The 22,832-nt window shown below is 42.0% G+C and overlaps 1 protein-coding gene across 1 annotated transcript in view; it reads right to left on the bottom strand.

Annotated features, from left to right (window-relative positions):
- Positions 1–22,832, bottom strand: part of ndst2a (N-deacetylase/N-sulfotransferase (heparan glucosaminyl) 2a) — a 50,981-nt gene that overhangs the window by 27,143 nt on the left and 1,006 nt on the right. The window contains exons 2-4 of the mRNA XM_084077276.1: positions 20,922–21,299; positions 3,937–4,024; positions 2,338–2,492 (exon numbers count right to left, since the gene is read on the bottom strand). Coding sequence (XP_083933402.1) covers positions 2,338–2,492; positions 3,937–4,024; positions 20,922–21,299 — 621 coding nt within the window. The remainder of the gene's footprint in view (positions 1–2,337; positions 2,493–3,936; positions 4,025–20,921; positions 21,300–22,832) is intronic.

The raw sequence follows: 22,832 nt of genomic DNA, 5'->3' as shown, positions 1-22,832 counted from the left end.
TATTTGTATTCTGTTCTCTGCTCTTACCTGTACCTAACAAGTGTTACATTTTGAAATTCAGATCACAACTACAACTTAAGTGTCTTTTTTATCAAGAAACATTGCCACGGTTAAAAAAAAACGTTCCTCTCTCAGGCTAGCGGCCTGACGCTGAAAGATTGATGCTTGTTTTCATCAGCGACAGGCCAGACTGCTGCAACACACACACAGCTCTCTGCTGGAGGGTCTGACAGAGAGAGATGATGCAGAGTGTTGCAGCATGAGTCCTCACCTGCCTCGAGTCCTCACCGAGACGAGACAGAGAGGGCACACATCACTCCAGTGGCGGAAGAAGTACTCAAGATGTTTGACTTAAGTACAAGTAGCGATACCATACGTACATGTACTCAAGTACTGTACTTAAGTACAGTTTTGAGGTCTTTTTTACTTTACAGGAGTATTTCCAATTTTCAATACTTTTACTTCTACTCCACTACATCTCAGAATCAAATATTGTACTTTTACTCCATTACAATTATTTGAAAACTTTAGTTACCAGTTGCTTTGCAATTATCAATTATACTATAAAACATACATTAAAGGGATATTTCACTTTCAGAAAAACTTTTGGTGATTTTATCATCTACTCAGGCCTTTGTGAGCCCCCCAGACAGTTTAAGTTGCTTGATTCATTATTTAGATATTAGATATTCATTTTATCAGACACGCCCCCTTCCTATACTAACCCATTGTAACTTCAAACTCCATTTTAACCATGTTAGATTCATCAAAAACACCCGTCCTTGGTTCTGGTGACTCACTCTGCACTCCTAATGCGTGAGGGGGCCGTGTTTTTCCGAGATCGTTTTTAATTTATTTTATTTTATTTTTTTATTGTATTTTATTTTTTTCATTTAAAAAAAAAAATATTAAAAATAAATGAAAAAAGTAATTGAAAAAACACGGCCCCCTCGCGTATTAGGAGGGCGGTAGGAGACGGGTGAACCAAGGACGGGTGTTTTTGATGAATCTAACATGTTAAAAAAGGAGTTTGAAGTTACAATGGGTTTGTATAGGAAGGGGGCGTGTCTGATAAAATGAATATCTAATATCTAAATATTGAATCAAGCAACTTAAAAACTGTCTGGGGGGCTCACAAAGGCCTGAGTAGACGATACAATCACCAAAAGTTTTTTTTAAAAGTGAAATATCCCTTTAACAACTTTAGCCTTATTTTATACATAGGCTATTTGAAAATAGCCGATCTACAAGCTCACGACGCGTTGTGAGCTTGTAGATCTGCTATTTTCAAATATTTTTGTACTTTTACTTTTGGTTCTTGAAGTATATTTTGATGCCAATACTTTTGTACTTTTACTCAAGTAACATTTTGAACACAGGCCTTTTACTTGTAACAGAGTATGAACACTACTGGTTTACTTTCACTTCATTCTCGCGTTCACTTATTTGCCTCGTCGTGCATGCTGTCGATCACTGTACACATACTATGGAAACGGTACCAAATTCCAATAACTGTTATTTTTATCTAGCGGTTGTAGGTGTAAAAAAATAAGAAAGAATGAGCAACTACATGTTCCATTTCATGAATAAAATATTAGCCATCTTTTTACAGTGGAGCTGTGGAAGAGGAGCAGCGTGTGTTGTTTTTCTGCTGCTCTTCGTCCAGCCTGACAGCTCTCCTGCCCGGGGAGAGCCAGGAGGAGGGTAGCTCCCGCTAGGCAGGAACCAGACGTCAGGACTACAGAGAACACACTTTGTTGACTTAAAGACCTTAAAAAAAACTCTGGGCCTCGGTTATGTTTGTTACATGAAACACATAGAAAATGTGCACAGCATTAATTTTAACTGTGTTAATTTAGCTCCGAGAGCATACACATGGAAGCCCTTTCCTTTCTTTGTTTTCTAAGTGTTTTTCAAAAAACAAGCCACATTCAAACGACCATAGCTCTGGAATGGAGGATCGCGGCCAGGCTAATTCTTTCCCCCCCGAAGCTACCGGATCCCCGTTCGTGCAACGAGTCGATGTCCGCGAGGACGGCGGTCACAGAGAATATTCCATGATTTTAGGTACAGTAGACTCTGTTTTCGCTAGCAAGGGGACGGTAGACGGTTTAATTCATTCCTGGCATTGAAAGAGTTAACAGTAATAAAGCAGTAGTCCTCACCTGGGCGAACAGCATGTGAGGTTAGTTTAAGTTAACTGTAATAAACTAGTTGGTGTTAGTTAACAGTAATAGCACTAGTCCTCTCACCTGGGCGAACAGCATGTGAGGTTAGTTTTAGTTAACTGTAATAAACTAGTTAGTGTTAGTTAACAGTAATGGCACTAGTCCTCACCTGGGCGAACAGCATGTTGAGTCTCATCTGCTCGGCCAGCACACTGACGTTGTGGAACAGGTGCGGCTGCATGTGGCTCCACATGTGAGGGAACCACCAGAAGTCCTTCCTGTGTCGTAGCAGCATGTCGTCCCCCCGGTCCTCCTCGTCCGTACCTGCGGCCCACCCACACCACACACACACTCACTTTAAAGCTCTGTCTCCCAAACAGTAGGTCAAGGATCATTTGTTATGGGTCGCGAGTACCTATCACCTTTTATTTGTTTGCTACATAAAAAAAAAATATATATATATATATATATATATATATATATATATATATATATATATATATATATATATATATATGAATTATTTCTAAAGATTAAAAAAACGTTTAAACAAAAGAATCACAACTTTTCATAAATGAAAAACAATTCCAACATTTTTCAAAAGAATTTCATAAATAAATGTAAAAAAAAGTTCAACTAGTGAAAATAGCAGATCCACAAGCTTACAATGCGACACTTTCGCGGCACGTTGTGAGCTTGTAGATCTGCTATTTTCCCTAGTTTGGGTCCGGGGCAAACGTCTAATTTCTCTTTTGGGTCTTTCTTGAGCTAAAACGTTTGGGAACCGCTGCCTTAACTCATTCAGTGCCCAGCCTTATTTATGGAATTTTGGCTCTGAGTGCCACAGCTAAAATTCATTGTAAAAAAAAAGTGCTTAGGAGACGAGATAGAGCCTTTTTAAGTTAGAAGTTAAACAAAGAGTGAATGGAGCAGCAAATCTTGCTTAATTTTCTTTTTTTTTCATGACGTCTTAGACGTCATGTGGCGCACGGGGCGTCATGAGTTAAAAAGATCCAGTCAGTGACCACTGCTTTAAAAAGATCCAGTCAGTGATATTTATTTGTTAAAATAAGTGCTAAATTGCTCTATATTCTGCTATAGAGGGGGGGGGGTCTCTCCAGCTCTTTAGTAAACAGAAAATAAATTTTCAGGTCGGGGATACCAATTGTATCCAATCAGGAGAGAGACACTGGACAAACAAGCGAAAGTGTAAGTAATGGAACAAAGAAATGAGCAAACGAAAGGGTGCTGGTCAGGGTGCTGATATCGTGCATGTTGGCTCACTAGAAACACTCCATTTTGGTTCCCAAATGGCCCCTTATGGTGGGTGTGTAACTCTGAGAGTGTACACATGGACCCTTACGGGACCATTTGGTTCCATTTGTACACTTTCAGAGTTATGGGAGTCCTTGAAAATAAGACAACCACTGTGCTACACTAAATGGAACGGAGCCTTAATTAGTATTATTGGTAAGGTAACACCTGTGAAGGAAGTAAGGAAGGGGCCCAATTCATTCCCAAATATGGCTGCTGTGCATAGAGCCTATTGTCTTTTTTACTTCCCGCGAGGCAATCGGGCAACCATAAGTGTCAACCCCTGAACATGTATGGTTGGTGCTGAACACCACTCGTTGAGCTGTACTGTACTGCAGTGGTTCTCAACCTTTTAAGGCCGCGACCCAAAATAATCATATTTGAACTAGGGACCCCCCCAAAATAATCATATTTGAACTAGGGACCCCCCAAAACAATCATATTTGTACTGTACCTGTATGGTAGAACTTTCCAGAGAAACCCAGGTTAAAGGTGAAATTGGGGACCAGCGTTCGAAGCTTATTCTGAGTGCTGAGTAGAGCCTGTGGATGACAAGAAATCACACATGTCAACAATTATTGCTTTTACTTGCCCCCCATGCCCCCCCCCCCCCCCCAATCTCAGTCGTTATGACAATTACCTGTGTAAAGCAAGGCAAGTTTATTTGTATAGCACTTCAAAAACAAGGCAATTCAATGTGCTTTACATAAAACTTTAGGCAAAGGAAACGCATTCTAAAAGGACATTTGAATTCCGTACAAAGGAACAGAGGTTAAATAAACGCCAGGATATTTGCATATAAATACCCCCCACAGAGGCAGGAAACGTCACAAAATCCTTGAAGGTAATAAATAATAATAAATGAGTTAAGACTCATCATTGTTCATGTGATGGGTGTTGGGGATTGTCCACTTACAGCCATCCTCAATCCCTTTGTTAGACTAAGCACCATCAGTGATGATGTGAAATATGTACCTGCAGTGAGATGTGCTACTAATGTACTAAAATGTATTTCTTTATTTTCATTTCAGAATGCCACAAGCAAGGAGAGAGCCTCACTTCACTGCAAGAGATGTGTTGGATATTGTAATGAATGGAGAAAGTGATGTGGACATCGACTAAAATAAAAATTCTTTAAAAAATGGTTTATTGATGTTATTATTATAATGTACTGTTCTGAGGCCAAATATGATTCATAAATGTATACTGTTCTGAGGCCAAATAATAAACCATAACCATACAAATGAACCCTTACGTTTTTTTTACTGAAGTATATAGACATTTACCATGTTATTCTGACAGTGAGTAAAAATGGCCTACAGGAAATTCTGCTACCCGTTAGACCCAATGTTGTAATATTACAACATTTCAATAAAACCTTACGAAAACTATTTTTTTTTAAAACATTATATTTTCCTCTCCAAAGTAGTCCTACGACACCATCTGAAAGTTTTTTTGTTTTTTTTTTGCAAGTAGAAATATATCCGGGTCTTGCAGGGTTACGTAAAAAAAGGTGAGTACTTTTGCATGGCTTCCTCTGGTGTGTGAATTAGGGGTGTGCCGATATATCGTCCCGCGATATATCGCGATACGTTTTCGCGACGATATGTATCGTTTTGGGGGAAAAAAATATCGTTTTTGAAAAAAAAAAAAAAAAATTTTTTTTTTTTTTTTTTTTTTTTTACAATCATAATAATCAGGCATGCAAACGTCCCCGAAGTGAAAAGAGTGACAACATGTTTTTTTTTCGGGTCAGGTGTCATACTATTTGGATTCAAAACGGCTATTGTAGCTGAAAAGCTACAAGTTTGCATGTCTGAATAATGCAAAAACAGAATTATTTGTTTGCATTTTCTTTTTTTCTCCTCCATATATTTTCATAATAAAAAAAGTGCGTATCGTATCGTATCGAAATCGTATCGAAGTTGTGAGCCAAATATCGTATCGTATCGTTTGGTGAAATTAGTGTATCGGCACACCCCTAGTGTGAATGTGTGTGTGTGAATGTAATGCACATTGTAAAGAGCTTTGGATAAAGGCGCTATATAAATCCACCATTCACCACGGAGGATGCAAACCTGTACCCATAACCCCTCCCATGTTATTTCTTTAGGAATTCAGACTGGCTTACATCAGAGACTTGAGATCACAGGTGTCATGCAATGCTGCTGACTAGAAGCACAAAAGCTGACACGCGAGTGCACACACACACACACACACACACACACACACACACACACACACACACACACACACACACACACACACACACCCACCCACCCCCCACTGGTAGGTAGAAAGTAACTAAATACGTTTAGTTACAATTTTCACTACAATTATTTGAAAACTTTAGTTACTAGTTACTTTGTAGATTGATTATTACAAAACATACATTACCCACTTCAGCCCCATACATTTCGGCCATTTTAAATAGCCGATCTACAAGCTCACAATGCTTGCGACGCATTGTGAGCTTGTAGATCTTCTATTTTTAGACATTTGAAAACTTGAAATGGGACATTCCTCATAATGAGTACTTCTACTTTTGGTACTTTAAGTACATTTTGATGCCAATACTTTTGTACTTTTACTCAAGTATGTTTTGAATTCCGGACTTTTACTTGTAACAGAGTATTTCTATATTGCAGCATTGATACTTTTGCGCACACGCACACACACACACACACACACACACACACACACACACACACACACACACACACACACACACACACACACACACACACGCGATACCTGCAGAAGAGGGACAGAGGACAATCTATCTCCCATCAGTCACTGAAACTGCTGATGTAGCCTGGAGGTGCAGCTGTCATTGGTACAGTAAGGTAACGGTAACAGTAGCAGTGCATGTGAGAAGCACACTATGCATTATATGCACCGTCTGTGAGACACGCCTAACGCGCTACGACCTCCAGCACACACGCTAGCACACGCAGAGGGCTGGAGGAGGTGTGTGTGTGTGTGTGTGTGTGTGTGTGTGTGTGTGTGTGTGTGTGTGTGTGTGTGTGTGTGTAAAGCCTGGTTTACACTTAGTTGTGCGCCGGTGAAAAAATCTCTGGTCGATCTAGCAGTAGCTATTTTAGGCTGATCTTCAAGTCCCCGGGCTTGTAGATCGGCTATTTTCGGTGCACGACACCCGTGGGCCAATTAAGAGCCTTGCGCGTTTATTGTGTGTGCACACACACGCACGCGCACACACGCACGCGCACACACGCACGCGTACACACACACACACTTCTTGTGTCCACCACCGCTCAGCAAACTTCAGGGAGAAAGAGGAAGAGAGATAGGGAAAATAAATGAGGGAGAAATGGAACGAGAGAGAGAGAGAGAAAGAGAGAGACAGAGAGAGAGAGAGAGAGAGAGAGAGAAAGAGAGAGAGAGAACGAGAGCGAGAGATAGAGAGTGGGAGATGGCATGATGTTACAGGGTCACTCGTGTCCTTGGGACATGTTTACCGTCGCCGTTTGTTTGCCTTGGTAATCACAGCACCGATAGAGAAAGGGTGTGTGAGCGCGCGCATGCGTGTGTGTGTGTGTGTGTGTGTGTGTGAGTGTGTGTGTGTGTGTGAGAGAGGAAGCTAGAGTTTGCTGACAGAGATAAGTTTTGTCCCTTCAGAGCGTGGGCGGGGGGGTGTGTGGGGGGTGTGTGTGTGTGGGGTGTGTGTGTGTGTGTGGGGACCACAGAGACAGATCAGAGAGGTAATTCACATCTGATGACAGCCACCCAGATTGGTGACAGGGCCAGCAGCATGCAGCGTCTTTCAGAAAGGCCTTCAGGCAGCGTGCTGCTGCTGCTGCTGCTGCTGCGGCGTTGCTGTTGCTGCATGAGGCAGGCCCCCCTGGCTGGCTGGCCCCCCTGCAGCCTGGGGGGACGTGTTTTATTAAAGGTATTATCCAGTCAGAAAGCTGCTGCTTTACGGACTATTAAGTCCAAGTTGATGAATGCGGTTCCGGCATGCAGCAGTGGACTCAGCAGAGGAGAGAGAGAGAGGATGTGAACTCAATGACAGCCGAGGCACAGGAACTGGAAATGAGCTGTTTTTTTGTGGAGTTTGGGGGAAATGTACATTTTTTTTCCTTTTCTTTTTTTGCCCTGGGGTGTGCCGATACACTAATTTCACGATACGATAAACAATATTGGGCTCACGATATCGATACAATACGATATACTGTATTGCACTTTTTTATTATAAAAATATATGGGGGGGGAAAAAGCAAATGCAAACAAATACTTCTGTTTTTGCATTATTATTGCAAAAAATATATATTAAAAAAAAGATATATATATATATTTATTTATTTTTACGCCAAAATGATACATAATTATCGTCACGAAAGCGCATCGCGATATATCGCGGGACGATATATCGGCACACCCCTAGCCCTCATGTAACATGTCACAATTGTTACATAATCACCTAATCGCAATATATCGAGATAATAGCCATCATTGTCTTGCATAATCGTCATAACCATTTCCATGTTAAAAAAATGCATATATTTTGAAACATTAAAAAAAATAGTCGATACCGCAGATCTACCAGCTCAAACGCGTCGCGATTTGAGCTTGTAGATCGGCTATTTCCACTATTAATCAGTTTTTTATAAAGTAATTAGATATGAATGTTATTTTTTCATATCTGCTCTGTGCACCTTTTGTTCACGGAGGAAAGCTGAGAAATGTCATTTTTATTCATAACGATCCAATAATATTCAACGACAGACACACAATTAAATCATTGAACGCGACCAGACGGGGAGTTAAAATGATTTCTCTGCGGTTGTGGTGAGAAAATGAATGAATAAACCAGTCAATCTTCCATCTACATGATCTATCAATTCAAGGTCTGCCTGTCTGTCTGTCTGTCCTTGGGCATTATCTTGAGAAGCGCTCACTGGGATCGGCTTCACGCTTAATAGGCTCTATTCACAGCAGCCATATTGGGAATGAATTGGGCCCTGCTGCCTTACTTCCTTCACAGGTGTTACCAATGATACTAATTAAGGCTCTGTTCCATTTAGTGTGGCATAGTGGTTGTCTTATTTTCAAGGACCCCCATAACTCTGAGAGTGTACAAATGGAACCAAATGGACCCTTCCGGGTCCATTTGGTTCCATTTGTACACTCTCAGAGTTACACACCGACCATAAGGGCCATTTGGGAACCAAAATGGAGAGTTTCTAGTAGTGAGCCAGCATGCACGATATCAGCACCCTGACCAGAATGGAACGGTGCCTTCATTAGTATCATTGGTAACACCTGTGAAGGAAGTAAGAAGAGGCCCAATTTCTTTCCAATATGGCTGCTGTGCATAGAGCCTATTGGTAGGTGCCAAGAAGTACTCACGTTTTGTACTGAAGTAAAAGTACCAATACCACAATGTAGAAATATTCTGTTACAAATAAAAGTCCATTATTCAAAATTGAAGTACAAAAGTGTTTCCATTAAAATATACTTAAGTACTGAAAGTAAAAGTACTCGTTTTGCAGAATGTCCCATTTCACAGGTTTCTGATTCTGAATGTACAAAAATGCTTTGAAAATAGCAGATCTGCTATTTTCAAACAGCCTAAATATGCATATGGCTGAAGTGGTTAATGTATGTTTTGTAATAATAATCAAAATCTACAAAGTAACTAGTAACTAAAGTTTTGAAATAATTGTAGTGGAGTACAAGTATAACATTTGCCTCTGAGATGTAGTGGAGTAGAAGTAAAAGTATTGAAAATTGGAAACACTCCAGTAAAAAAAAAATCCTCAAAAGTGTACTTAAGTACAGTACTTGAGTAAATGTGCTTAGTTACTTTACACCACTGCTTGCCGAGGACCTCCTCGAGGCAGTGCAGTGTGGAGTGTTAATTAGATGGGATAAGTGGTTCTCCAGAACCGCCCCGCTTCCGTACAGGGCAGCATGCGTTCTGTTTCTGTTTTTAATTCACACATGATTAATATAACGGTTTTACTATAGAGCACCGAAGTCTGACGTAATTTACACATCCTTGGTTTGTCTACCTGGTTCGTGGTTTTCCACCCCAATTCTGAATCCCATAGACGTATTTAATAAGAACTGTGTTCCAAAAATAAACAAATGACCACGGCGGTTTGACTCTTATCGATATGAAGCATCAACTGACGGTGAGAAAAAGATAATGTTACGGCTTCACGCTTATAGGCTCTATGCACAGCAGCCATATTGGGAATGAATTGGGCCCCTGCCTTACTTCCTTCACAGGTGTTACCAATGATACTAATTAAGGCTCTGTTCCATGTAGTGTGGCATAGTGGTTGTCTTATTTTGAAGGACCCCCATAACTCTGAGAGTGTACAAATGGAACCAAATGGACCCGGAAGGGTCCATTTGGTTCCATTTGTACACTCTCAGAGTTACACACCGACCATAAGGGGCCATTTGGGAACCAAAATGGAGTGTTTCTGGTGAGCCAGCATGCACGATATCAGCACGCTGAGCAGAATGGAACGGTGCCTTCATTAGTATCATTGGTAACACCTGTGAAGGATTGGTAACACCTGTGATGACTCAAACCCCGGCGGTTTGACTCTTATAGATATGAAACATCAACTGACGGTGAGAAAAAGATAATGTTACTTCCGCCGAATTAGTTACATTTTCGCCAGAAACAGACTGTATCAAATATAAGTGACTGACTATCATAAACGATACAGAGCCTCCTCCCTGACAATATCACCGAGACAGTTTGTTTATTTTTGGACCACAATTCTTATACGAGACGATTATATGATGACCCAATGTTATTCTCCATAGAGAAATGACTTTACGAACCTGGGGATGAGCGAGTGACGTCAGGACTTCTGCTCTATAGCGGTTCCCAAACTTTTTAGCTAAAGACCCAAAAGAGAAATCAGACATTTGCCCGGGATCCAAACTAGTAAAAATAGCAGATTTACAAGCTCACAAGGCGTCGCTTCGCGCCATGTTGCGTGCTTGTGGATCTGCTATTTTCGCTACTTCTTAAACGTTGTTATTTTTTGTAAGTATGTATTTATGGAATTTATTTTATTTTATTCATGAAATACTTGTTTTTATAGTTTTTTGTTTGTTTTTACTTGATGAAAAGGGTTAGGTTTTTTTTATTTTATGTAGTAAACGAAAAATGAGGATATTCGTGACCCATAAAAATTGCTCCCCGACCCACTGTTTGGGAAACAGTGGTTTACAAAATAGATACATCTAAGCTATAGCTCGGTGATTAACATGCACGCTTTGTCCTTCCATTGAAACTCTCCTTGCGTATCAGAGAGAATACGTGTGGCTGTCTACGCCCTCACCAGCACACACACACACACACACACACACACACACACAGCTATTTTCACAGGGTTGACATGCCCCACATAGGGACGGCAGGTACGAAAGTGGGTAAGAAGAAGAAGAGAGCAAGGATGTAGAATAGATACTAAAATGAGCTTCTATGGAGGTGACTTTAACATGCAACTCTGCATCATCAACGAAGGATGCTGAAGGCATCCCGCCATGGGAGCCCCCCCTGAGGGGCCGCCCCGGGCCCCCCCAGCAGGGTCAGCGTTAGAAACCTCAGCAAAGTGTGTGTGTGGGTGTGCCGGAGAGAGAAGCTACAAAAGTGGAGGATACCGACGTGAGATAGCGACCAAGCTGGATGCATTGCTTCCCACATTCACACTTGGAAAAAAAGGGGGGGACATTTTTTTTTCTCGAGGGCAGAGATTTTCTATTCTCTTTGTGGGAAAAAAACATACAAAAAACAAGTGGCAGGTTTGGTGTGGATTGGAGTGCGTGTCCCCCATAACCAGTGGTGTAAAGTAACTAAGTACATGTACTCAAGTACTGTACTTAAAGGGGAAGTTTGGACCACGTTTTTCTTACCTTTTCTATGATATCTTAGGATGAATGGTACAGTAGAAAATGTTCCTTACTCCATCACAGGTCCGCCACAGCTTAAAACGTGCGCCAATAGGCCTTGCGCTAGATCGCGTATTTTAATAGCTTTTTTCCCCCTTTGTTTTTGGTGAGATCTGACATAGACAGAACACTATGCAACCAAAACAAAACGAAATTTCTACTGTACCATTCATCCTAACATATCATAACATAATAATAAAATTCCCCTTTAAGTACAATTTTGAGGTAGTTTTACTTTACTGGAGTATTTCCAATTGTCTATACTTTCACTTCTACCCCACTACATCTCAGAGGCAAATATTGTACTTTTACTCCACTACAATTATTTGGCAACTTTAGTTACTAGTTATTTGTAGAGTTTGATTATTATTACAAAACATACATTAACCACTCCAGCCCTATATATACATTTCGGCCATTTGAAAAGAGCCGATCTACAAGCTCACGATGCGACGCATTGTGAGCTTGTAGAGCCTACTAAAGCGTACATGTATGTGTTAACGTGCACATGCATGTATTCATGCGTACACGGATATGGATACGAGGTCTAATTACTTCGTACACTAGTACGTGTATAAAGTGGCGTACCGCATCTCATAGAACATGACGTGGCATTCGTGTGAGTTTGTGCATTCGAGCGTGCACCTGTGTGCGTGTGTGTGTGTGTGTGTGTGTGTGTGTGTGTGTGCGCTAGCTTTAGCGCTTAGCGCCGGTGCGTGCTGAGGTTGCACCCAGGGTGTACAGGGGGAGGGAGAGGATTAGTGCTCCATTAGCCACGTCTGATCTGTGTTGCCGGTGCAGTCAGGCCCGGTTCGCTCTGCTCTGCCTGCGGCTTATTATGTCTGACTGCTGACAGAATACGAGAGGAACCGACGGCTAGGATATGAAACATTAATACTTCCACTAATTAACCCATTAAGACCTGGAACGCATTCTGTGTCACTTTTTGATTTGAGCTAAAAAAAAACACTATTTACACTTTTGGCTATTTTTGAAAAATAGTGTAAATGTGTTTTTTTAATACTTTTTTTATTGGAATTTTTAGTAAAATGATAAACACATCAGAGTATAAACAACTATAAAATATAAAACAAGAAAAGACAATGACAAATAATTGAATATATATTGTTTTAAAGCGAAATGTTTTAACTCAAATCTTTGCTTCTGGGGGGTCCCTGGAAAAACATATCTTGAGATGGGGGGTCCGTGGCCAAATACATATAATTTTGGGGGTCCTTGACATGAAAAAGTTTGAGAACCACTGATATAGAAACATACCTTTTTTCAGAAAACTGTTGGGATTTAGAAGACATTTGTAGGATCGGCTTCAGGTCTTAATGGGTTAAGAGTTACAACCAACGCCTACGCAGACTGCTGGTACATGTGCAACATGGCACCGTGGAAAAGCCAGAGACTTCACACAGTGGTGTGAAGTAACTAAGTACATTTACTCAAGTACTGTACTTAAGTACACTTTTGAGGAACTTTTACTTTACTGGAGTATTTCCCATGTTCAATACTTTTACTTCTACTCCACAACTTCTCAAGAGGCAAATATTGTACTTTTACTCCACTGCATTTATTTGACAGCTTTAGTTACTAGTTACTTTGCAGATTTAGATTATTATCACAAAACATGCATTAACCACTTCAGCCCACATTTCGGCCATTTGAAACTTAACTGAAGTTTTCAAATAATTGTAGTGGAGTAAAAGTACAATATTTGCCTCTGAGATGTAGTGGAGTAAAAGCAAAAGTAATGAAAATTAAAAAAAAAAAAAAAAAACTCAAAACTGTACTTAACTCTCTCAGTGCCACACAACGAGATATCCCGAGTTTTTTCTGAATGCCCTCAGTGCCAGAACAAAAAATCCCGAGTTTAAAAATATATATATATATATATTTTGTTTTGCTCCATAGCTCCATCCACTCCTTGTTTAACTTCTAACTGAAAAAGGCTGTATCTCGCGTCCTAAGCACTTTTTTTTTTACTTTGAAATTTTTTTTTGCTGGCACAGTACAGTATGAACATATTTTTTTATTTCATTGGCACTGAGAGAGTTAGGTACAGTACTTGAGTAAACTTACTTGTTACACCACTGCTAATAGGGGAGAGTCGATTCAATTCAAATGGGCTTCACTGGCATGACAAAACATGTGTTTGCGTGACCCAGGGGGGATATTAATGTTGGCTCCTGGTACTATCTATCTGAGAACACAAACAACAACTAAAAGACCCATTACAACTAGAAGTGGGAGCTTGTAGGCTCCATTGAACTGCTGTTAAGTGGATAGTTTGACTCGGATAAAAAAGCTGTGTTTGTTGTTGTGTTTTCTGTCTGGCTGTTTGCAGATAAGGGGGTTGTTTAACCACATGGCTCTGTGAGGGAGTAGAGGGGAAGAGATGGCTGCCAGGCTAGCATGGAGGAGGCTGGATGAGACAGGGGCCGTATGCGTGTCCACACTAAGTGTCTTAACCTGGAAAGCATCAGTTTCATTTTAGATTTGAACTATAACCATTATTTTATACTTTGGGATATTACAAAATAGCAGATATACAGTATATGCTATTTTTGAAAAATCTTGAACATGTGTGCGAATCTTTGAATACATATATTTTTTAAAGCGAACATTTGTAACTAAAATCTTTGCTTCTGGGGGTCCCTGGAACAAAATATTTCACAAATCTTCGCTTTAAAAATATATATATATTCAAAGATTTGCACACATTTTCACGATTTCTTAAAAAATAGCAGATCTACAAGCTCATAGCGCGGCACTCGGTGCCTCAGGTCCAGAGTGCTTGCACGCGCCGATTGGTGACGCCCATAGGCGGATTAGGAAGAAACGGGCCCCTGGGCCGAGACACGCAAAAGGCCCCACCATCTCGGTTAATAATGGAAATTAATAGGGGTTTTTTTTCGGTTAAAAACGTCTGTGCACGGCGGCAGATAGGCTAATATAATGCATGTTTTACCTATAACTTAAATACAAAGAAATTGTTCGGTTATATTGCGGTTAATAAGGGAAATTATTAGGTTTTTTTTATGTTAAAATTGTTAAAAAAATATGTTAACATTTTTTTTTATTAAAAAAAAAAAGGCTCAAGCTCAGGGCCCCCCCTAGCTCAGGGGCCCCTGGGCCTGGGCCTAGTCGGCCCGTTGGGTAATCCTCCTCTGGTGACGCCCGCAAACATATCAGCCGTTGCTGTGCGCGAACATGGTGTCATCTGCGTTAGCTTAGTAGCACACATATCCTAGTTGAAACAACATGGATTCTCATGGTTGTACTTTGTATGGTTGTACTTTCGTATTTTTACTCAAGTACATTCTGCTTTCTGGGCTTTTACTTGTAACAGAGTGTTTCTACAATGCAGTATTGATACTTTTACTTAAGAAATGCGAGTACTTTTTCCACCATTGGATGAGCGGCACTCCTCTCCAGAAGTTGAACTATTTTCAGCTTGAGGCGCCCGGGGCGCTGCGCCCAAAAAACACTGGATGCTGAGAGCGCTGAAACACTCTCGTCTTCACTAACGAACGCATGACAGAAAGTCTTCAGGTTAGAAATGCATGACAGAATGTCTGTATGCTAGAAATGCACGGTAGGCAGTCTTTACCATAGCAACGGAGGACGGAAAGGAGGCTGGCAGCTTAACCCAGGAAGACCTGAGGCCGATTCTACGAACGACTTCTAAAATCAGTGGTTCTCAAAGCATTTTCGTGCCAAGGACCCCCAAAATGATACGTATTTGGCCGCGGACCCCCTGAAAATGTTTTGTGCCAGGGGGCCAAGAAGAGAAGATTTGTTAAACAAGAATTACTTGGATAACATATCCAATGTGAGAGTGTGTGTGAAATATATCAATATATCAACCAATAACACATACCAAATATCAACAACGTTTTAGAAACGGGGACAAACCGCAACCATCAGTCTTTACAAGCACCTTCACAGAAAAACAAGGGCCATGTCGCTTACAATAAGCAGACATGGCAACCAACCATGCTGTATCGCAAACCCTTCTTTACCAAACACGCCCCCTTTCCACAGCCACGCCCCCACCGTATATATATGAACAGAAGTGCACGCCCACAATTCAGTCACAACACATCCCACAAATGAGTTCTTAGAGAGTGTTACACACACTCTCAAAAAATCTATGTTATTAAAAAGAAATGCAAACAATTTCAAGATTTTTCTAAAATTGTCAAAAATAGCAGATATACAAGTTCGCAGCGCGGCACTGAGATTGTATATCTGCTATTTTTGAGAACCACTGTTCTAAACCACACTGTTCTAAACCACACTGTTCTAAGAGGCTCTACTCACAGCAGCCATATTATGAAGACATTCACAGGTGTTACCAATGATACTGATGAAGGCTCTGTTCCATTCTGGTCAGACGGAGTCAGGGTGCTGATATTGTGCATGTTGGCACACTGGAAACACTCCCAAATGGCCCTTTACGGGTGTGTAACTCTGAGAGTAATGGGGCGGGGGTCGTGGAAATCTGAAATTCAAAAATCTGAGAACCACTGTGCTACACTAAAATGGAACAGAGCCTTCATTAGTATCATTGGTAACACCTGTGAAGGAAGCTATAATATGGCTGTTGTGTATAGAGCCTAGTCCCAAGAGTTTTCAGAAAAACGTATGCTGCTATTATATATAGCTAAAATCTAAAATGACACAGATGCTTTCCTGGTTTTAATGGATTAAAAAAACAAAACAAACAAACACTTTGTGTGGACACAAAGTGTTTGTCATTTTTTCTAAAATGACACAGATGCTTTCCTGGTTTTAATGGATTAAAAAAAAACAAAAAAAAAACACTTTGTGCGGACACAGTCAGCTCTCCCCCAAAAATACTGCAAACCTGCCACATTCTCCTGTCCCGGCGGAGCCGATCGATAAACCCCTTACGGCCGTAAATGTAATTTGAAAAGTGATCAAATCCAGTTGAGCTGATGTTAAACCAGGCTGGAGGCAAGGCTAAGTGCTTCAGGGGACGAGATCCTTAATAATAAGCCAAACACACAAAAGAGCTGCCTCCTCCACTTTCCCACGGCCGTGGGGGGGGGGGGGGGGGGGGGGGGCGGAATTGTGCATCTCAAATCGATCGGGTCTATTTTCTTTTTAGACCACGCCCTGGGCCCGTGCTCTGCCGTTGCGCCAGCCTCCAGTGGAATCTAAATACACGTGTTGTTTTATTAGCTAGCTAAGCGGTTATGTCTGAAACATAACGGTATGCGTATTGCGTATAGCCCACCTGTCTCCAGGTGCTCAAATGAGCCTGTGAGCCGGAGGCCTGTTTAACGAGTGTGGAGCAATTTAGGCAGAAGTGGTCGCCATGGCGTCAGGATATGACTAATGTCCTGGTTAAGTGTTATAATGCTGTGAGTCCTGGAGGCCGGTGACACGTCTGCCATCGACCACGTCACAGAGAACCCACAGCAAGCTAATTAAGTGCCAGGCAGACCTGCGGGCAGTGGAGGACAAAGTATAGACTCCCCCCCCCCCACACACACACACACACTCTCGTACACTTTTAGCTGAAGTGACAGTCAGCAGCGTCTCTGACGGCCTGAAAACCACCTCTCTCTCCCTGTGTGTCGTCACAACGCATGTCTAATTCATCTGGCTGTTATTCCACATTAATCGTGTTAGGGTTCATTTACTTTGATGCATTGTGCCAGTGGGCACTCTCTCTCCAGTGTTGCCATGTCTGCTTATTATAAGCGACTTTGAGCTTGTTTCTCTGTAAAGCTGCTTGTAAATATTGGTAGTTGCAGTTTTGTTGGGGCTCGTTTCTGAAGTGCAGTTGCTTATCCCATTAAGACCTGTGTCATTTTTAGATTTGAGCTAAAAAGCATTATTTTACACTTTGGGCTATTCAAAAATATCAGATATACAAGCTCAGTTAGATCTGCTATTTTTGAAAAATCGTGAAAATGTGGGCAAATCTTTGAATATTTTTAAAGCGAACATTTTTAACTCAAATCTTTGCTTCTGGGGGTCCCTGGAACAACATATTTTGATGGGTGTCGGCGGCCAAATACATATCATTTTGGGGGTCCTTGACATGAAAAAGATTGAGCACCACTGATATAGAAACATACGTTTTTCAGAATACTGTTGAGATTTAGGAGACATGTAGAATCAGCTTCAGGTCTCAATGGGTATGGGTTATTTGGCCTTGCTTCCTAAATGTTGTTTAAACTAGTGGTTCTCAAACATCTTCATGTGAAGGACCCCCAAATTAATATGTATTTGACCCCCCTCCCCATCTAAACGTGTAATAGTGGATATTATAAGGCACTGAGAAATGGGGAAAAACTCACATAAATAACAAATACATTTAAAAAAAGTACCTACAAGGTGTGTTTAAATAAATGTACTTAGTTACTTTCCGCCAGTGCACACACGCAATCAGGTTTATTAGCCGGTGGCAGGCTAATGGCTAAGCTAATGACTCTGGAGGGCCGTGCCATCCAGGGCTAATGAGATTCATCCTAATAAATGCTAGCAGTGTTTGGCCCGTTAGAGGCCGAGTCGCACCTCCGACGGGCTCCTCTATCGGAAATCAATCTGCTCCATCGCCTGTCGTAAAAAACACAGGCTGGAAACAGAGCCGGGAGAAGCACTTTGATTTTAATTTGTTTTACTTAAAGGACCACTTCACCCATTTTCAACCGTATCTTCATAGAACTGATCCTCAGTAATGCTCGTTTTAATACGGCACCAACATTCTAGTCTATTTCAGGGGTCTTCAACTGGGGGTCCGGGACCCCTACGGGGTCCTCAGAGATAATGCAGGGGGGCTGGCAAATCTTTGTGTGATAGAGAATTTATTTATTTTTATCTTTACATTAACCACCTGACAACTCCCATCCCTTTTCGGGTGGGAACGTTAGCCGAAAATAGCAGATCTGCTATTTTCGCCAAAGAAGTTTGGTGTACAGTGAAAAAAGAGCAGACCAAGTACAGAGCCAAAGTTTACAAGTTTAATTTATTAACACAATGAGTGCCCTAAACGGTCCGGACCGTTTTTCATAATCCAAACGAGGAGTGCCGTAAACGGTCCGGACCGTTTTTGACCCAATTCTATTTTTATACGTGGGGCGCTAAAACTAAACTTTGGGATCATCCAAGGAGTCTCTAAGAAGGAGAGGCCGGATGTGGCTCCATGTCAAAAATCCTTCCGGTCGGCCTTTCGAATGTTATCTCCTTGACTAAAAGCTTAATATCTCCATTTCTTTTTAACGTGGTGGAAGCGAGCCGTTTTCGATCGCCGATCACTCTGCAATGGAGGATCGTGTTGGAAATATTATTGTTCCAGGCGTTAGTCGGGACCCTCCGCCGTCTCGCACGCACGCTTTGTTTACATGCACTTCCGTGTCGGGGCTTCTACAGCACGAAACATATCAACGTAAGTGGATGGAAGAAATGCAGGCACTGAACGTATAATATTTTAATAAACCTCTGGCACCCGATGTGTTAACATGAATCCAATATGTAGTGGGGGTTATTTCATTTTGTATTAAAAAAAATATTAACGCAAGAGCATAGAAACAGAAGACATTGCTCTTGCATTAATATAAATTATAATAATACAAAAGCTACCAAACCTGCCTACCGATGATGTCACTGGTAGGCAGGTGTCTGAACTGTCCACAGCCTTCCTCTGAGTCAGAGAGTAGACAGAAATGCTACCATATTATAATGAACATCAGTGAGGACCAATTATATGAGGATAGGTTGAAAATGGGTAAAGTGGTCCTTTAAGTAAAAGCAGCAAAGCCACAATGCACATATTATGGTGAATGTTCCGCCCAGAATAGGGATGCTAGGGTTCAAGTGGTTGAAGTAAAACAAAAAAATAGTTAAAAAGAAGTTCCTGGCGGCCCCCCTGTAGTAACTCTGATGACCCACTAGAGGTCACGGACCCCCTGTTGAAGAAGACCCCTGGTTTGGGTGTTGTGGAGCGCGCTCAGAGCCTTCAGAATGTGAGTGGAAGGTTAGGCCTCCTTCAATGGGCTGCGCCTTTTTATGGTCAAAGTGCTATTTCATTATGATTATTATTTTATGAGACGGCAGGAGATCAATAGTGATATTGAGGTAAGGCAGGGGAATGGAGACAGTAGACAGACACACGCAAACACACAGGTGCACACGCGCGCGCGCACACACACACACACACACACACACACACACACACACACACACACACACACACACACACACACACACACACACACACACACACACACACACACAGTGGCAGAAGCATGAAACCCTTTAGTATGAGCTAAAATGTTCATCAATAGTGCACACGTGATAGCGCGTTCAAAAACGACCCAAGGCCGTTTTCTGCATGTCCTTCACCATTTCTCTGTCCATCTCCACACACACACACACACACACACACACACACACACACACACACACACACACACACACTCTAATAATTTATTTAAGTACAAAATACTTGTCCAAAATACAAGGACACAAATATTTACAAGGTGTTGTAAGAAAGTACAGTCTGTAAATTCTGGACAAATACCCAAACTTCGCCATATTTGGCGGCTACCAATGATAGAAGAGATTTCACAGAATTTTGCAAGTCGTTTAGCAGATTCTTTTGACATCCCAAGTTGTTGGAAAACTCTTACAACCAACCCATGTACATGTCCTAGGCTGCCAAAGACTAACACTAGTAGATTGCACCTATAGCCTAGTTCTGTGATGGTATGGAGGAGCGGCTGGTATTTAATGACTTTGTTCATACAAGCTTCCTCTAAGCTAGAGACAAAGGTGCAGGCCAGGTCAAGAATGGAAACTGATTTGGACACACACACACACACACACACACACACACACACACACACACACACACCCCTCCTCCACATCCATGTTAACTCATTCCCTGCCAACAACGTCTTTGGACGTTTGTAAATCATAAGCCCAGACCGCCAAAGACGCGACATACTAAAGCCTATACAACTTGTGCTATAACCACGGCCCCCTTCTGTGGCCAACGCGGAAGTGCCTCTGCCTACAACAACTGCGGGCAATTCTTTTAGCCCGTATAGCTTTTGACCGCGACAGAGTTCGCTTGGGCCGACTCAGCGCCGTTCGAGTTATGTACCGATAGGGACAGAATAGTAAATCATGTTTTGGTGAGAGCGTTTGCCCCAACTGCCACTCAAAGTGGCTACTGGTCAATCACAGCGCATCATTGCACAAGTGGTATAGGCTTTGCGATGACAGCGCTGTTCCCCAACCTATGAGCCACCATTTCAGGCTCAGTCACACAGAGATCTAAGAGATCACGTGATCGCAAGATTTACTGCTCCATTCACTTCCTGGTTAACTGTTGTCAGTGATTGTGGGGAAAGCTTTCGCCGAAAATAGCTATTTCCGGGCGAAAGCTTTCCCCGCAACACGAACGCTGGGACCCAAAGTGGTCAAACAGAACATATAGGCTCCACCCACCTCCACGTCGGACATCTTCATGCGCGTGCCCTCCTTGCCCACGAAGATGTCGTCCACGTCCACCAGGAGGTGGCGCTCCAGCGACAGGCAGAGCCGCTTGGCCGTCAGGTAGGCGATGGCGTCCACGAACACCAGCTTGTGGAGCCAGTAGTTCAGGTTGTTCCCGAACAGGACCCGCTGGATGCCGTCGTGGAGGCCCAGGTCCTGGACCACGGTGGCGTGCAGGGCCCTCTGCGACCCGCCGGGCGGTCCCTGGTGCCCGGGGGCCCCCGCCAGCGCCTCCGAGGACTTGGTGCTGGCCAGGAGCACCGGCTCGTAGGTGGAGTGGTTGGACTGGAAGACGGTCCAGTCGTCGCCAGGCAGCGGACCCTGCTCCACCTTGCATTGGAGGGATGGAAGTAGGAGTTATTACTACTGCACGCCATCCCCTGGTCGCACTGTTATGTGTGATAATCACCCTTTTAGACCTGGAAGGCTTATACATTACATTACGGTCATTTAGCCCATTGAGACCTGAAGCCGATTCTACATGTCTCCTAAATCCCAACAGTATTCTGAAAAAACGTATGTTTCTATATCAGTGGTGCTCAAACTTTTTCATGTCAAGGACCTGGAATGATATGTATTTGGCCGCCGACCCCCATCAAACTATTTGAGTTAAAAATGTTCACTTTAAAAATATATATATTCAGAAGATTTGCACACATTTTCACGATTTTTCAAAAATAGCAGATCTACAAGCTCGTAGCGCGGCACTCGGTGCCGCGCTATGAGCTTGTATATCTGCTATTTTTGAATAGCCCAAAGTGTAAAATAATGATTTTTAGCTCAAATCTAAAAATGACACAGTTCCAGGTCTTAATGGGTTAGCAGACACTTCTATCCAAAGCGACTTACTATAAGTGCATTCAACACAAGTAGGCAAGAAAACTACTAATCACCAGAAGCATTAAGTGCATTCTCTTCTAAAACAAGCAACTAAGAGTATACCTAGCGCTAAAGTAAAAGTGCAGTATATCAGCTACCAACTTTCATGAACAGACGAGACAAATAGGAAAATCAAATGAGCAAGAGCTAAAACTAATAAGTGTATCGAATAAACAAGATCCTATAAAACAAGAGCTCGTACAACTAGTTAACAACAAGGAGGCAAGACGAAGTGGAAGGGTAGTGTTTGCTGAAGAGGTGGGTTTTCAGCCTGCGGCGAAAGATGGGCAGTGACTCTGCTGTCCTGACATCACAGTGTAGATCGGCCAGAGGGCTGTGGTTATACATTTCAATCCGGGAAAGCATCTGTGTCATTTAAGATTTTTTACCCATAAATACAGAAACTTTTTTTTTTCCTGAAAACTGATTTAGAAGGCATTTCATTGCTGTCGGACAGAGACCTCTTGTCTCCATATTCTAACCGTTTGTGTTTTTTCCCGTAAATTAATGCCTTACTTGCATACTACACAAAAGTACCTAAAGTAGCAGATCTACAAACTCAAAACGCAGCGCGAAACGACACGTTTCGAGACACAAGGTGTCAGGGGGTGTGGCCGAGTCCACCATTACCTTGTGGGAGCGAACAACACATGTATCATGTGTGGATCGTTTACAGGGATGGATGTTTCTGTCCTATAGCACTAACCTATGGTCTAAGTATCTGTCCTATAGCTGCTATAGGACAGATACTTAGACCATAGGTGTGTGCTATAGTACAGCACTAACCTATGGTCTAAGTATCTATCCTAGCACTAACATATGGTGGTAACAGTATGGTGGTCCAGGGACCTACAACATGACATTTTTCAAGCTAATGAGCCACAAAAAGGAGCTAAATCCACAAGGAGTACCATTGTTTGAATATGACGTCGATTCCCTTCTCCATGTTCATGTCCCGGGGGCGTGACTCTCACTGTAGCTAAA

This window comes from Gymnoscopelus microlampas (assembly GCF_963454915.1).
Source record: "Gymnoscopelus microlampas genome assembly, chromosome: 13".
In the NCBI taxonomy this organism is placed as follows: Eukaryota; Metazoa; Chordata; class Actinopteri; order Myctophiformes; family Myctophidae; genus Gymnoscopelus; species Gymnoscopelus microlampas.
This window is presented reverse-complemented; position numbering and strand designations above follow the sequence as displayed.